The sequence below is a fragment of the Vigna unguiculata genome, chromosome 1 (assembly GCF_037176805.1).
Source record: "Vigna unguiculata cultivar grain cowpea cultivar isolate G323 ecotype 2 chromosome 1, ASM3717680v1, whole genome shotgun sequence".
NCBI classification, from domain to species: Eukaryota; Viridiplantae; Streptophyta; class Magnoliopsida; order Fabales; family Fabaceae; genus Vigna; species Vigna unguiculata.
This window is the reverse complement of record NC_140792.1, coordinates 1529093-1545145: the sequence shown is the minus strand read 5'-3', so window position 1 is coordinate 1545145 and position 16053 is coordinate 1529093. Positions and strand designations below refer to the sequence as shown.

The 16053-nt window shown below is 31.6% G+C and overlaps 2 protein-coding genes across 8 annotated transcripts; one reads left to right on the top strand and one right to left on the bottom strand.

The window, feature by feature from the left end:
• Positions 1-7231: 7231 nt before the first annotated feature.
• Positions 7232-14740, top strand: LOC114179017 (pentatricopeptide repeat-containing protein At5g47360-like). Of its 7 annotated transcripts, none has more exons than XM_085674877.1 (3): positions 7232-8654; positions 8743-8997; positions 11098-11433. In XM_085674877.1, exons 1-2 carry the CDS (start codon positions 7461-7463, stop codon positions 8767-8769), a joined length of 1221 nt encoding a protein of 406 aa, XP_085531003.1. In that variant the 5' UTR covers positions 7232-7460; the 3' UTR covers positions 8770-8997; positions 11098-11433. The 7 variants fall into 7 exon arrangements, with proteins under 7 accessions (XP_085531003.1, XP_085531016.1, XP_085530964.1 ...); XM_085674890.1 differs by having other exon boundaries at positions 8743-9029; XM_085674838.1 differs by adding an exon at positions 13942-14740 and having other exon boundaries at positions 7233-8997; positions 11098-11205.
• LOC114179009 (cysteine-rich receptor-like protein kinase 10) lies at positions 10885-14701 on the bottom strand. The gene is made up of 7 exons (XM_028065193.2): positions 13933-14701; positions 12689-12814; positions 12434-12603; positions 12114-12324; positions 11717-11954; positions 11469-11619; positions 10885-11299 (listed from the first exon to the last, which is right to left on the bottom strand). The coding sequence occupies exons 1-7, from the start codon at positions 14699-14701 to the stop codon at positions 10991-10993; spliced, it is 1974 nt and encodes a 657-aa protein (XP_027920994.1). The 3' UTR covers positions 10885-10990.
• Positions 14741-16053: the final 1313 nt, after the last annotated feature.

Genomic DNA, 16053 nt, shown 5'->3' with positions numbered 1-16053 from the left:
TTGTAAAATGGTAAATAAAGATATAAATAAATATTGAGTCAAATCTTAATATTAAGTAATTACATATTTTTAATAATTATAAAATATAACAATATTCATGGCAAAATAAATTAAAATTGTATTCGTTACTCAATTTAGGTTTGAATAGAAATAATAGAAAAAATTAATTAACATTAATACCCCAAATACTTTTAAAAGTCTTTGGTCATTTCCACGTGCATTTCCACATGCAATTAATGTGATAATAGCTTAATATAATGTAGTTTGATAAGAACATATGTTGAATTTTCAGCATAAACAATAAATTGGAATATGTAAATGATCCATTAACACCACACCTCACCTTTTTGTTTTTCTTCAATAGAAGTTATTATTTATAAATTCAACTGTTAAATCATGTAATATATTTTAATTTTTTATTAATAGCTATAATAGTTTGAAGGCCAATTTTAAATTTTTTACTTTCAACTTTTTAATTAGGATATTGGTAGGTCAAAGAAGAGTGTGAACTATTTTCTTTTTTAAATATTAATAGCTCTTTTGACTAAAACTATTTTCTTATACACAGAACAGAGATTAAGCCTCTAACTACGTGATTAAGAAATGAAGTTATTTACTAATCATATATGAGTTATTTTGATAATTATACTTCCATCTTAATTAATATTTGGGCAATATTGTTTTTTGTAAATAATCGCTTTAAATTTTGATTTCATCTATGTTAAGCCTAATTAATATTAAGATGTTATTCCTGTTGTAAAAAATATCTTTAAATTTTAATTGACTTTCAAAATTTAATTTTCCATTTTATAAGTAGACACTCTAAACTTTAAATTCCATTTCAATATTCATTCAGAATTTTGATTCTATTTATAAATATATTTTATATTAAATTGAAATTAAATTGCTAACGGAAAAGAAACTTTAGCTAATTATTTATCTTATATTTCAATTGTTCATTGTCTTAATTTTTGCAAAAAAAAAAATGCTTCCAAACATTATAGTATAATAAAATTATATTAAAAATTAAGTAATTTTTATTATTTTATATTTATATATTTTTAAGTCGAAAATTTATGAGATTTTGTAATACAAAATGAAGACTCTTTGTTATAGATTAAAAGAAAAAAAAAGTTTAAATTAAAAGAATAACAAATATTTCTATTATTAAAAGTTAAGATTGTATATCATATAAAATAAATTTATTTTTTATTGATTTAAAATGTTTTATCTCTCTAAAATATAAAAGTTCTTATTTCTTTTTATATTTTTTATGTCATTTCTCATATTTTTTTTTTATCTAAGCATATACATAATAGAAAAAGACAAATGTATGACAATTGACTTGATCAAATTTTAGTTTTAAGATTCTGGTCTTTTATTTTTCATTTTTTCGTGTGTAATCTTAGTAGTTGCATTTAAATTATGACTCAAATTTAGTCTTAAGTCTTTCTTTTTAACAAGATCTCTAGTCTTCTATTTTTTTTTTCGTGTGGAATATTAGTAGTTGCATTTAAAACTTGTGTCAAATAAATGAATTTCTACTATTTTAGATTTATAATGATATAAAAAGTTAGGATTTTCTGACTTTTCTAAGTCTTTGGAGCTATTTTTTGAAAAACACATAATTTTAAGGTAAAAGAAGTTAACTTGATTAACTATTTTGAAGAAAAAAAAATATTGTGATAATACAATTTTGAATAGCTAAAACCCAATAATAAATACTTAAAAAAAATAGTTATTTCTGTTGATGAAATTGGAATTGAGTTATTCAATATTTGTTTTTTTTTTTGGATTATTTGTGGATTCTAATGACTAAATGAGAAATGTTGTTTTGTTTTAATCTTAATTATGTTTTACTTGCATTGTCTATGATATTTTTTTATTTTTTTGTTAACACATGAGAAAATAATGTTACATTAAGAAACATGTAAGAGCATTATCCATATATTTATATTTTTCAAAGAAAAAATGAATCTACTATATTTACAGGATTTTTTAGATATTATGAATAATAAATTTATATTATTTTATATCTTTTCATATTTGTTTTGAATGTTACACTATTATTTATTTATTTATTTATTTCAATTTTATTCCACTATTAACAAAATATTCAATCAAGTTTTCCTATTTTTAGAAAGCATAACATTGTAACAACTTTCTACCGATTAGTAGTAATATATTGACCACTTTGATTTACGCATAATAATTGGCAATAATTTATAAAATTAATGATGTCAATTTCAATCGAGGAAAGGGTCACAATGGCGTTTTCTTTTTAATTTAGGGATTTGAGGGTCAGTGACAATTTATTTCAACTTGTTTTATAATATAAACAATTATATTATATTTGATACCTTATTGTAGGTGCTTAAATTTTTTCAACTATTTAGAGTTTAAAATTTTGTTTTGAAAAATAGGTAAGGAAAGTTAGATTACTTTATGATAATATTTTACTATAGATTATCGGATTATAAAGTGATCTCACCAGTAAATGTTAATTTTATGAAGGTCTAATGAATTGATTGAAATTGATATGGTTAACTTATTTGTTTTATTTTGATTATTTTATATAGTTTAAATTTTATCATTTAATGTTTTTGTTATATTTGATTATTATGTTTTAGTCAGATATTATATTATATTATATTTGAGACAAGATGTATATGTGAAATGTGCAATGATTTAAAATTCACATGAAACTTATTTGGATTTATGATTAATATTTGAGATTATATATAAATTGTTGTTTGATTTTTGAATACTAAGTATTGATGTTTATATTGTAATAGAGATCATCTTGTTTTATTGGTGATCTAAGTTATATAAACTAAGATACCATATGATTAGAAGTTGAGAGAGAAGTTTTTACGTACTGTGACATATGTAGATGTAAGACTTTGGTTATCTTAAACTTACTTTGATATATTTTCATAGATTCGTTTGTAAGTTTAGGTCTTGGTATTAATAGATGTTAGTATTTGGTAGGATATACTTAATACGTGACTTCTAAAAGAAAATTCAAGAGAATAATTCATTTATTTGAAGAATTTAAATTATTTTGAAGTAAAATGACTTGTTCGGATGGAGAAATTGAAAAGAAATTAAATAGAAAATGTATTTCAAATAACTAAAATAATAGAATTTGAAATTCATTCAAAAAATAAAGAAAATTGAAATTCCACAAGTTGTGGAATTCCTCATTGGTCAGGATAGAAAAAGTTTGGGGTCAAATCGACCAACAATCGACTAAGACTGACTCGACCGAATTCGGTCAAATTTTAGTCGGTATCGACTTCGTCGAAATTTCGTTCGGATTAACTTGATCGAATTCAACCAAATTTTGGTTGGGGTGACTGGATTAAGTTTGACCAAATATTTGGCTAGGGCCAACTCAATTGAATTTGGTCAGAGCCAACTCAATAGAAATTTGGTCGGAGCTGAGAACGACCAAATTTTGGCCATGACCAACTTGACCTATTTCAGTCGGGGCTGACTCGGTCGAAATTCGACCAAGGCTGACTCAATCAAATTCGGTCAAATTTGATCGAGTTGGCCTCGTTTGAAATTGGGTTGCATTCGATCGAGTTGACCTTGGATGAAATTTAGTTGAATTTGACCAAGTCGTCTACACAAAAAAAGTTGGTCGATTCTAACCGAAGTTTGACTTAGCTGAAATTTGTTCGAATTCCATTGAGTCGGACATTTCGAAATTTGTCCAAATTTGGTTGAGTTGACACTGACCGAATTGTTGTCAAATTTGGCAGAGTCACCTTTGGCCAAATTTGACCTAGTTGTCTAAAGAGAAATTCAAACAAAGTTGGGAGAGATAACCTCGTCTGAAATTATGCCAAATTTGGTCAAGTTGACCTCAATTAAATTTTTTGCAAATTTGGTTAAGTCAGCACCAGTCGAATTTTGGCCAAAATTGACTAAGTTAACCTCGACGAAAATTCGACCGAATTGACCCCAACCAAATTTGGCAAAATTTAGCTTAGTTAGCTAAATCGAAATATTGTCGAGTCGATCCTGGCCGCAATTTGGCCGAGTCGACCTCGACCAAATTCAACTAAGTCGTCCCCGACTAAAATTGGCTGAATGTAGCGGAGTTGGCCCTGATTGAAATTTCGCGAAATTCAATTAAGTCGGATCTGTTAGAATTTCGGCCAAATTTGGTTGAATCGACCCCGGTCGAATTCAACCAAGTTGACTCCGACCAAAATTTGGCCAAGATGAACTAAGTTTATGATGACAAAAGTTTGGCCAAATTCCATCAAGTCGACCTAATTGAAATTTGGTCGAATTTAAATATTTTAAGTTGAATAATATATGTTTTAAATTTAATTTAAAATTTGTACATATTAAAATAATTTTTTTAAAATAAAAGTTTATTTCATAAGAGAAATTTAATTATCTTTTCCAAACAAGAAATTAAAATGTAAGATATTTCAATTACTCTATCCAAACATATTATTTAAAAAATGAAAAAAAAATTAATCGTAAAGAATTCAAATGTAATACATCTTACTTTTTTAGAATTGTTGAAATATTTCATTAATAAAAACACAAGGTGAAGCATTCCTTATAAAAGTAATCTAATTATGTGTGTGCTCTTTTTATGAAAGTGTAGTTTGAGTGGTAAGCTACTTTAATAAGTAATCAATATTGATATGAAAGAAAAATATAGGTTAGTGAAAGAACTACAATTAGAAGTTTCAATTGTCTTAGACTTTAGATTCATATGATCAGTGCTTGAAAACTAAATATTTCAATGGTTATTAATGAATATCTGTTACATAGTATTACATCTTCCCCTTTCTCGAGTTCCAATTTCAGTTTACATAGTTTTATTGTAAGGCTCAATTATTTTCTGTTCTTATTTTTAAGAGTTGTCCCTAATCAGTTGGGCCTAAAGGCTGATCCATAGGGTATCAAAGCCCCTAAAGCAGCCAAGGTCCCTCATTATGCACTGACTTGCCAAAATCAGTGTTCTCACTCTTCCCTTTTCTCTCCACAGAAGCTCTGCTAGGGTTTGGGTCTTACCCTTCTTCGTGTTAGCTCAACTCCATTCTTCAGTCCATATAAGTTGATTTTCCACCGTACCTTTTTCATTCTCAGCTTTGTCATCATGATTCTAACTAGGTTCACCATGGTAACCCATTTTGAATCTATTCCACTGTTTTAAAGCTCGTGAATCTGCTTCGTGGTCGGTGGTACTCACTTGCTTGGGTGTCGGGATATTCTGCTAGCTTTTTTCCAGGTAAGGGAAGCTAGAGTTTATGTTTTTAAAGTCATTTTGCCTATTTTTGGTCTGTTTGTATGGCTGTGATGCTTGAATGAGGCTGTTGGTCGAAATAAAAATGTATGGTGTGCGAGTATGTTTGATTGATGTGGCGCTACTTTTTTTTCTACACTGCACACTTTTTGTAAAATGAAGGTTCCTACTATGTTAACCGTTGGATCGAGCTGAAATTTTAACAGCTGATCCTTAACACATAGTTCTTGATCTTGACTGGTCGGATCTTGAATCAAAGCTCTATAGTGAGAGCGATCTTTATCGCAAGGTCACTGTAGTTTGGTTGTTGATAGCACAACACATTTTTCATAAATTGAAGGTTCCTACTTCATTAACCGTTGGATCGAGCTGATATTTTAACAACTGATCCTTAACACATAGTTCTTGACTTTAATCGGTCAGATCTTGAATCGGAGCTCTGTAGCGAGAGCAACTTTTATCGTAAGATCACTGTAGTTTGGTTGTTGACATCATTCCTTTGTTGCTTGTTTGGTGCATAACTTTCTTTATAGTTATTCAATTAAGTTGGTTCTTTTTTCATTTGGTTCTTGATTCAATCATATTTAATTTGAATATAAATACAAAATTTTTGGAGCTTTACACAAGCTGTAGTTTTATTTCTAAAATCCCAAAATCGTTTGCATAATGTATTGTTAAGTTGGATTGCTATGTTAAAATATGAGATGAGTGAATATGCATGAGTAAAATGGATTATGGGTTGTGAATGATGAGTTTGGTATGATCTTGGCATGTGATCAGTATGTGATGGTTGGTTATAAATGTGACATGGAATTGGTATGAACAATAATGTGATATTGATTGATGGAATATGATGTTGGTATGGTTAGGACTTAATTCCATGATAGTTTCATGGTGGTACCTCATTTGGTCAGGGCGTAATTTCATGAATCTCTAGATGAGATCTCATGGTGGTGCCTCATTTGGTCATGACGTAATTCATTTATATAATTTAGTAAAGATTGAAGGTAATGATTGCATCCTGACACTATAAAAAGTCAGTTATTCTCACATAAAACGTACTAACTCAAATGGTGAGAGTAGCAAGAGGCCTGAAACACTTTAAGACTAACCTTGTGCGTGGGGATGAAACACGGTAACAATTAGCTCGGTAGAGCAGTAAAGGCCACCACAAGTGCAAGCATTCGCTGAATCCGAATAATTATATGTATCCGAATGAGATGTGTCTTGAGTCTTAGTGTATTGTGTGCATGTCATAATATGATTGGTTGACATATGCATTTTGGATTATAAAAGTGTATGTAACTGTATGATAAACTATTTTCTACTCTAGCTTACCCTTTGCTTGTTTGATTGTTATGTGTGTGGTTTTCTCTTGCTACGATGATCATCAATTGATTGATGTGAGCAAATGCAAGAAATCCTTGTGGTCAACAGGGAAATGGTGAGTCCGCTGCATAACTCTGAGTTGGATTCCACTTTTGTGTCTTCCTTTAGGGTTGTGGTCCATGTACTGCTTTATCTTAGTCCTGTATTTTGAATACTTTATTTAGACCCTTTACCCTGTTTTGTATGGTATTGTGGTGTACCATTAATTACTTTTCTTTAAAGTATCTTGTATACTTGTAGGAACGACCTTATACTCCTTGACTTATATTATTCTGTATAATATTTTCATTTAATTATTTTATTACTTAAATGGGACGTTACACTTATATTAATATATTTTTTAAATTTAATTTAAAATTTGTATATATTAAAATAAATATTGGTAAAATGAAAGATTATTTTTTTAAACAAGAGATTAAAATGTAAAATATTTTAATTAATTTATCCAAATATATTATTTATAAAATGAAGAAATTTGATCGTAAAGATGTATAAAAAATAAAAGATCAATTAAAAAAAATCAAATTACAATTTAATTTTACTATCATGTTCTCATTGAAAAACAAGGGAACTTGTAATCGTGAAACCCCCCATCTCACATTTCTCTCTTCCCCTTTCTCCAGTCCCAATTTCAGCTTCCATTGTCACCACCAATAAGCTCCAAAGGAGAGGTGTGGTAGGAAAATATGTTAATACCCCAATTTCTGTCAGCAAATTTTGGAAGCCTAGGGTTCATGTGGGGTGCTTTCACAAAGGATTGCACGCCAAATTGATATCTTATGCAAAACTATGTATGTATCACACTATGTTTATGTTTATGCCCCAATTTGTAAATTTTCGGCTTTTTCCGCGCTGCCATGCCCTCAAAACCCTTCCTTTCTCCACCCACCGAATGGGCATGGGCATGGCCGATACCCTCTGTACCCATCTCCACCAAAGCAGTGGCAGTGTCGAGAACTCATTGTCCAAGGTTAAGCCTGAACTCGATTCTCAATGTGTCATTCAAGTCCTCAACTCATGTCATCCCAAGCAACCTCTATTGGGTGTCAGATTTTTCGTTTGGGCTGGAGTTCAATCTGGCTACAGGCACAGTGCTTACACGTACAACAAAGCTTGCAAATTGCTAGGGATTCGGCAAAATCCCCAAATTATTCGTGATGTCGTTCTGTCTTATGAGGCCGAAGGGTGTTTAGTCAATGCCAACATGTTCAGGGAGGTTCTGAAGCTGTGCAAAGAAGCTCAACTAGCTGAAGAGGCATTGTGGGTGTTGAGGAAGTTGGAGCAGAGTTTCAACATCCGTGCTGACACGGTGATGTATAATGTGGTTATTAGGCTGTGTTGCAAGAATGGCGACATTGAAACGGCTGAGAAGTTGACCGGGGAGATGAGTTTGAACGGTCTTTACCCTGATCTTATTACGTACATGGCACTAGTGGAGGGATTCTGTGATGCTGGTCGTCCAGAGCATGCTTATTCTTTGCTTAAGGTTATGAGAGTGCATAGATGTTCACCCAATTTGGTCCTTTTATCAGCCATTTTAGACGGCTTGTGTAGGTCTGGATCCATGGAAATGGCATTGGAGTTGTTGGATAAAATGGAGAAAGGTGGGGATTGCAGTCCAAATGTTGTTACTTATACATCTGTGATTCAAAGTTTCTGTAAGAGAGGTCAATGGGCGGAAGCATTGGATATTCTGGATAGAATGAAAGCTTCGGGGTGCCATGCAAACCATGTTACTGTCTTTACTTTGGTTGATAGCCTTTGTGTTGAGGGTCGTGTGGAAGAAGCTTACAAGTTGATTGATAAGTTTGTGGTCGAACATGGTGTTTCTTATGGTGATTGTTGCAGTTCACTTGTGATTTCATTGATAAGGATTAAAAAGGTGGAAGAAGCAACGAAGCTATTCATGGAAATGCTTTCTGGTGATGCCAGACCTGATACTTTGGCATCTAGCCTTTTGCTAAAGGAGCTTTGTATGAAGGCCCAGGTATTGGATGGATTCTACTTGCTTGAAGCAATTGAGAACAAGGGATGTTTGTCCGCCATTGACTCTGGTATTTATTCTATTCTTTTAGTTGGCCTTTGTCAAAGAAGCCACCTGACGGAGGCCACAAAGCTGGCCAAGATAATGCTTAAGAAATCAGTTTCGCTAAAACCTCCGTACAAAGATGGTGCAATCGATATCCTAATAGAATCTGGAGAAAAAGATCTTGTGAACCAGTTGACTGGCATTCGTAAGGGACTTTGATGATAAAATGCCTTGTGAAGGAGGTCACGTCCATTGTTCTCTGCCACCTCTGGTCATAAGTTTGCATTGTATAACAGCAACAGTAAGAATTGATTTCCGTGATGTAGTCTGCTGGTACTTTCTTTATTTCTTCCCCTTGTAGGAGAATGTATTCTTGAGAAACAGTATGCTTGTCTTTATCTGTGTTTGCTAAACCCTTTCTTTCTCTTGTAGATTCCTTTTAATATCGATGAGTTGGCAAACCCATTTTCCTCATACAAATTAGTGAAACTTCTTTTCTTTGATATACACAATAAAATTCAAGAATAAAGTTGTTGAAATATTTTTGCCCTTTTTGTTCTGTATTTGATTCTGATTGATGCCATTTCATGATTAATTTTCTTATCGTTTGACATTTGAATGTAAGAATTCAACTAATGGTGTGTAAAAGCTATTAGCAAGTGTTGCTAATTCAATTTCACCACCCAATCAATCAACCAGAATTTGCTTGATCTGTTGGGGATGCAAAGTTTTTTTTGTCAAAATTTTGATCAGAAACAGCAAAAGTTGTCAACAAAAGTACAAATGTGTTGAGTTGAGAGTTGTACAAAAGTATATTTTAGACTGCAATCAATGTGCAACATAACTGATTGATATTTGCAAAGGTTGCCAATCCAATTTCCCCACTCAATTGGTCGAGGGGAAAAACCCTTATGTCCCTTCTCCTTCTTCCAACAAGTTGAGTTGAGAGTCGTATATACAGGGAACTGCACAAGTCTTTACCACTACCAACAGAAGGACGGAATCAAACCCTTGTGTCCCTTCTCTTTCTTCCAACAAATAACAAATAAGTTCGGTTGATGATACTCCTCTCCTCTATCCCTCTTATTGGCTATTTATTTAGTCACTCAGTTATAAGATTTATAATTCACAACAAAAGACAAAAACTACAGATGAAGGTTAGGAGAATGCTTAACGATTGAATATGTAGGGATTCTGAATCTTGACAATCATCAGCAAAAATAGATTTAGAATTGGATAAAATGAAACAGCAGTAACAACCATTTGCCAAGAAACTTGATTTGTTATTTGATTAATTGTGTTTTTGATTATTAATATATTGGTGCTACCCTCTTCTTATTTAAATGAAGGACCCATGAAATAATCCTTCTTATTGGTTGCTACTTGCTGCTCTGCGTTTATAGAAACTTTAAGTATGCCCTAGATCAGTTCATATGTCTGGAAATGATCGATGGCAAATCCAAACATTCTTACCCATGCATGTGGAAAAAATAGCCAGAATATAACAATTGAAATAACTTCCTGTTAGGTTTTCCACTGACAAATCTAAGACATATGTTATAGGCTTTAATTTAGTGAAAATTTACCATGGAATGAAATACCACTTTATTGATGAATATTGAATAGATAATATTTCTAAAAAACTTAATCTGATATCACACAATCTTGATATGATGGATATTAAGTAGCTAGTTTGATTAGGGTATAAAACGTATACTAACTAGTCTGGAGACAGACAATTAATGTCTAAACATGCAAAATTATTTTGTTTTAAAAAAGAATAGGTTTTCATTTTTTGTCATTTGGTGACGATTTTTCTACAATCTATCAAATGTAAACAATTACACACTTTTTAGTATGCATATATCATTTCTCATTTGGTTAAACTAGATTAATCACTTTTTTTTCATGATGAATACTGCAAGAAAATATGGTAATAAACAATAAATGCAGGGGGCTTTCGTTTTTGTGTTGGTCTTTATACAGCATCAGCTATACAGACACTCCTTTTTTAATATTATTTTTTTCATTCTCCATAGTGTCAGCTTTAGGGACGTTAATGGTAATTTTAATTTTTTCATTCTCCATAGTGTTAACATGAAAGTCTTGCCATCTGTGTTACCTTGCTCATGATTATGTAATCAATAATGTATGAATAGAATCTATATGTATTGCAATTCCAAACATGAAACTGCTTCTCAAATGCAGATGAGGCTATCCAATTTGTAGTAAACTTGTAATTTCTTGTACAATGTCAGGATTTTCAAAGCAAAACTTTTATCATATAATATACACTACCTTGGTGAAATGTTTGATATTGTTAGATCATTAACAGAAGGATCCTTGGATCCTTTTGATGTTGATTCTTCATCTTTGATCTTTCTTCCAACTGAAAATGCAGGATGATTAGGGTTTGGAAGGGCCATTGTATCACTTGCCAGCATGACAACAACTGTGGACATGGTTGGTCTATCAGCTGCATCTTCTTGAACACACAACAGACCGATATGTATGCATTTCATAACTTCATTGGCTTTGTATGTCTTTTCCAGCACTGGATCTAACATTTCCAAGCTTTTTCCTTCACTCCAAAGTCTCCAACTCTGCAAAGAGAAAATTGAGACGTAATAAATGATATTTTAGAGAGACAGACATAAAAAAATGATGTTATACAAATTGTTGTTTGTGTATCACACGAAAATGTTTAGAAATTTCAAAGAAGATCTCTTTACTAGTATCTGTTTCTTAATGGTATGATATCAGAAAACTCACATATACAAGAAGACTTTGGCCATGTTCTGAAAGATGGAATCCACTGTTCCTTTTTCCATGTATGATTTCTAGTAGAAGAACTCCAAAAGCAAAAACATCAGATTTTACTGAATACAATCCTTCCATTGCATATTCTGGAGCCATGTATCCACTGTTCAAAATCAAAAAAAGACTTAGCATAGCACATTTTGGGTAATTGATTACATATTAATGTGTCATGATATAGAACAATTGCCACCAACACATACTAGGTGCCCATAACTCTCCTTGTATTTTCTTGACTCTGGCCTTTCTCAAATGTTCTTGCCAATCCAAAATCTGATATTTTTGGATTCATCTCTTGATCAAGAAGAACATTGCTGGCTTTTAGATCTCTATGTATTATTCTAAGTCTGGAGTCTTCATGTAGATACAGAAGTCCTTTTGCAATTCCATTGATAATACTCAGTCTTAACGTCCAATCTAGTTGCTGTCTTTTTTCCTCATCTGGCATGCAAGTGACAGAGGAATAGGTTGTTTGTTAGCACTGTAACATATGGAATAGAAAATATATATGGAAATTGTGTGATTCAGAAACTACTGATAGACTTGTAGAAGCAATGAGGAAAATAGAAAATGAAGGCCTTAAGTTTAGTCAAAACTTACTGAACAAATGAGAGTCAAGGCTAGAATTTGGCATGTACTCGTACACAAGCAGCTTTTCATTTTCCTCAATCCAGCATCCCAAGAGTCTCACAAGGTTCCTATGTTGCAGTTTGGCTATGAAGATCACTTCATTCTTGAACTCCTCCAAACCTTGATTTGATGCTTTAGAGAGTCTTTTGACAGCAACTTCTGTTCCATCTTCTAAATTACCCTGAAAGATAATGATGAAAGGAAGAAAGAAAAGGTCAAATAAGTAGGCCAAGAAAGAGTCAAAGAAAAATTGTGCATAGCTTGAAAGAAAATCCAAAATTCAGTGACACCTTGTAAACAGGACCAAATCCACCTTCTCCTAATTTAGACAACTCTGAAAAGTAATTAGTGCTCTGTTGAATCCAGATTAAAGGGATTGTTGGAAGGTCTGAATTCAGTACTTCCTCTCTTTGAACATGGCCACGAAAAGATCTAGGGATGTTCACTGATATCCATCCATCTACCAAGGAAACTAACTAGTCAGTTTTTATTTTGCATTATTTCCTCAGATGAATGCTTCAGCATGTGAATGTAATGGTAATCACCTTTATTTCTCAAATACTTTCTCCACAAGTAGTAGACACAGCAACTTAGAAAAATTAGTGCCACCACCAATACACTCACAATGATTATGATCAATGTTTTTGAGCTAATTGAACCTCCCTTCTTAGCTGCAAGTGCAACAACAAAAAATATGAACATGCAAATTCTTTTCTCTGGTAGATAAAAAAAACACACACACACGCATATATTGTTTCCCATCATCAAAATCTAAGAAAATAAAAAATCAATTTATTAGATTCATGGTCTCGGCTTTTACGTTGCCAATTAACTATGTCTACAATAAATTTATTAACTTTTATAATAATTACCTTTAAAAGCACATTTATAATAATTTTTTATCATTCACAGCGTAGAAAAATTTACATTAAATTTTTGTAGAGTGCATAATATTAAACTATTTTAATTATATGACTCCATAGTCTTTGATGAGAATCCGCCCTTTTCTAAATGGAAAATGCCTGAAAGGTAGAAAATGTATGATTAGAAGAAGATATTTTAATTTTGTTTTATTATGATAATTGATATATTTTCTATCAAAGAGATATCATATATAGTTATTATTAATTTCGAATTAAACATAAATATTGTATTTCTGAATATTTATATTAGTTTTGCAGGCTCATGTCCAGCTTTTGAAAAATAATTTCCAATATTTTTTTTGTGTATACGTAGGGTGATTTGACATTTTAGAAAAAAAAAAAACACTAATCTGATACGAATACTTTTCAGATAGAAAGTGTCAAGAAGAATGATTTATACTTTAAAAAGTGATGCTGTCTTTTCACCAAGAAATTAAATTCAAGCTTTCTTTATCAAACACAGATGGTTTTCTAAGCCATACATGTTCCAAAGTCAAGTCTGTTGAACACTTGTTGTCATTATTACAAACTTAATCATCAGTTTACCTTGATACTTACACATAGCAACTGATTTATTATTACTAATTGAACCAAGAAAGTAATCAAAGTTGAAAACATGATTGACCGTGTTTTCATGAAGACAATTACACACAATCTTTAAACTACATTTACCTTGATAGTTACACATACCAACTGTTAAATTGTTACTGTTTGAACAAAGCAAATAAGTCTAATTTAATCTTAAAATTGTAAGGATTGTACTCACTTGTATATTATTATGATGTTTATGATGTGAGACTTATTGATTTTAATGATTTTAGATTGATAAAAAGTTTATCAATACAAACTCTTGATCATGAGTGTACCTGGATTAGGCAAAGGAGAAGAAGTTTGATCTGTAATCTGGTAGAACATGAAATCATCATACTTTATAAGGCAACTTGGAGCCAAAACCTGCCATGCTCTCTTTGTAGCACAACACTGAGGAATTTTTTCAATCATGGCCTCCAAACACTGGCTGCACTCATCATTGGTGAGGTCCCTACTGCACTGCACCAACCCAAACCTTTCCTCACCATCACTCAAATTGAACCCTCCCATTGCATACAACTTGTTGGTCTCCACAGTGGCTTCTCTCTTCAGGCTTTGCATGTAGCTCTCAGCTTGCTGAAGCTCTTGTGGGTCAGTGGTGTTCTTGGAGTTCTCCACAATTTCCCATGATGGGGTTGTGGTGAGGTTCCCAAAGAAGTTTTGGCTTGAGTACCTGAGAATGCAATAGTTGTACCATATCACAGCAGAGGATCTGTTAGGGCATTGCCGCAGAATCTCTGAGGCTGCTGTGGAGACACAGAACTGGCAGAAGGGTCCTGTGACATCACCTCTGCAGTCATAGAGGCCATACACAGCATCACCATTTCCTGTGGTGGTGTGGTTGTAACCCTTGCTTGTGGCAGCATCAGAAGAGAGCCTTGAGAGGGTGGTGTTAAGGTTGGTGCTGAATGTTAGGGTTAGGGCTTGTTCTTTTGTTGTTGAGTTGTGGCAGTCATCATTCACATAGTTCAGGGATTGTGAACTTGCCATGGTGAAAAGGGTCACCATGATGGATCCAACAAATCTTGGAATGCTTGTTGCCATTGTTGTTGAGTAATGAAATGGATCAATGTGTTATAGTCATATAGACAATTTAGGGTTGTCATTTTAGAATAAAATAAGTAATGATAGTGCAGAATTCAAGGCCCCAAGGAATGGAGATTGTGAGAGGAACATATGATAATATTAATGCATATATATATATATATATATATATATATATATATATATATATATATATATATATATATATTTGTTGAAAGTCAATTGCCAAAATTTTGAGTTAACTGAGGAAAAGAACTCCTTTGAATTTAAAATGATGTAGTTGAATAAGGTGGTTAGTGGATGATTGCTCATATTTCTCTAACATGTATTAGAATATATATTAAAGTAGTGTTTTCTGATTTCAACTCGAAGTTAACTTTCTAGAATATGAAAGCATCACAAGTCATTGGCTAAGAAGTTGACCTAATTGAAAAAAGAACCACAAATGAAATATTGAACTATTAACTTGAGTAGATGAATCTTCTGTTGATTGATTATGAAATCATGTGGGTTAGAAAAATGATCATATATATATAACAAAAATATTTGCTTAACTTTTAGTTAGTTTCTTCGTCCTTTTCTCTCGGATATTGAAAGGAAAATATTTGTAGTTATAATGTTTATCTATATAATTTTTTCTCTATAGATGATTCAGTTGAACTTTTGAATTCTGAAAATTTGAAAGAAATAAAAGGATTTATATAGTTTTTGGGTAACCAGAAACTTATATAGCTTAAGAAAATATCTAAAAAAATAGTATTAATTTTCTTGATTTCCGAAATGAGAATAACAAAAATATGTGCTTGATTTTAACTATTTTAACTATTTTAAAATTTTATAAAATAATTTTACCAACTTCGAATAATAAAGATATATTTGTATTTGTATTAAATATTTTATTAAATAACTTATGTCAAATGGTGATAGAATAATATAATAATTATAATAGAATCTGCCTTCTCCACATCTTGATAAAGGCTGGTGATGTTCTAAACCCACTAAATAAAAATCACTAACTCAACTACTCAAAGTAGTAATAATATTTTAATCACGTTTATTTGACTTTTTAATTTAAAATTTTAATAATAAGTGAATTGTAAAGTGATCCTATTGTATTTGAAAATGTCAAAGTATCATTTTTCCTTGACAAACTATAACCAACAGTAAATACAATCCAGAATCCAAACATGTAACTTTTGGCTCAGATTTTGTAAGTTGTTATGTACATTTAATTTTGTTCCATACTGTACGACTCATAAAATTTTCTCTGAACTTCATTACCAAATTAAGTGTTTATATATTTCATATATGAATTTGTAGCTTTTGAAAATCATGAAAGAGCTAATTTCAAA

What these genes read in the sequence shown, in the direction of transcription:
- LOC114179017 (XM_085674838.1), top strand. Translation starts at nt 7,461, where the DNA reads ATGTATCACACTATGTTTATGTTTATGCCCCAATTTGTAAATTTTCGG.
- LOC114179009 (XM_028065193.2), bottom strand. Translation starts at nt 14,701, where the DNA reads ATGGCAACAAGCATTCCAAGATTTGTTGGATCCATCATGGTGACCCTT. An exon ending in AAAGTATTTGAGAAATAAAG is followed by an intron (nt 12,604 to 12,688) that starts GTGATTACCATT and finishes TTTCCTTGGTAG; the next exon opens with ATGGATGGATATCAGTGAAC. An exon ending in AGGAGAGTTATGGGCACCTA is followed by an intron (nt 11,620 to 11,716) that starts GTATGTGTTGGT and finishes GATTTTGAACAG; the next exon opens with TGGATACATGGCTCCAGAAT.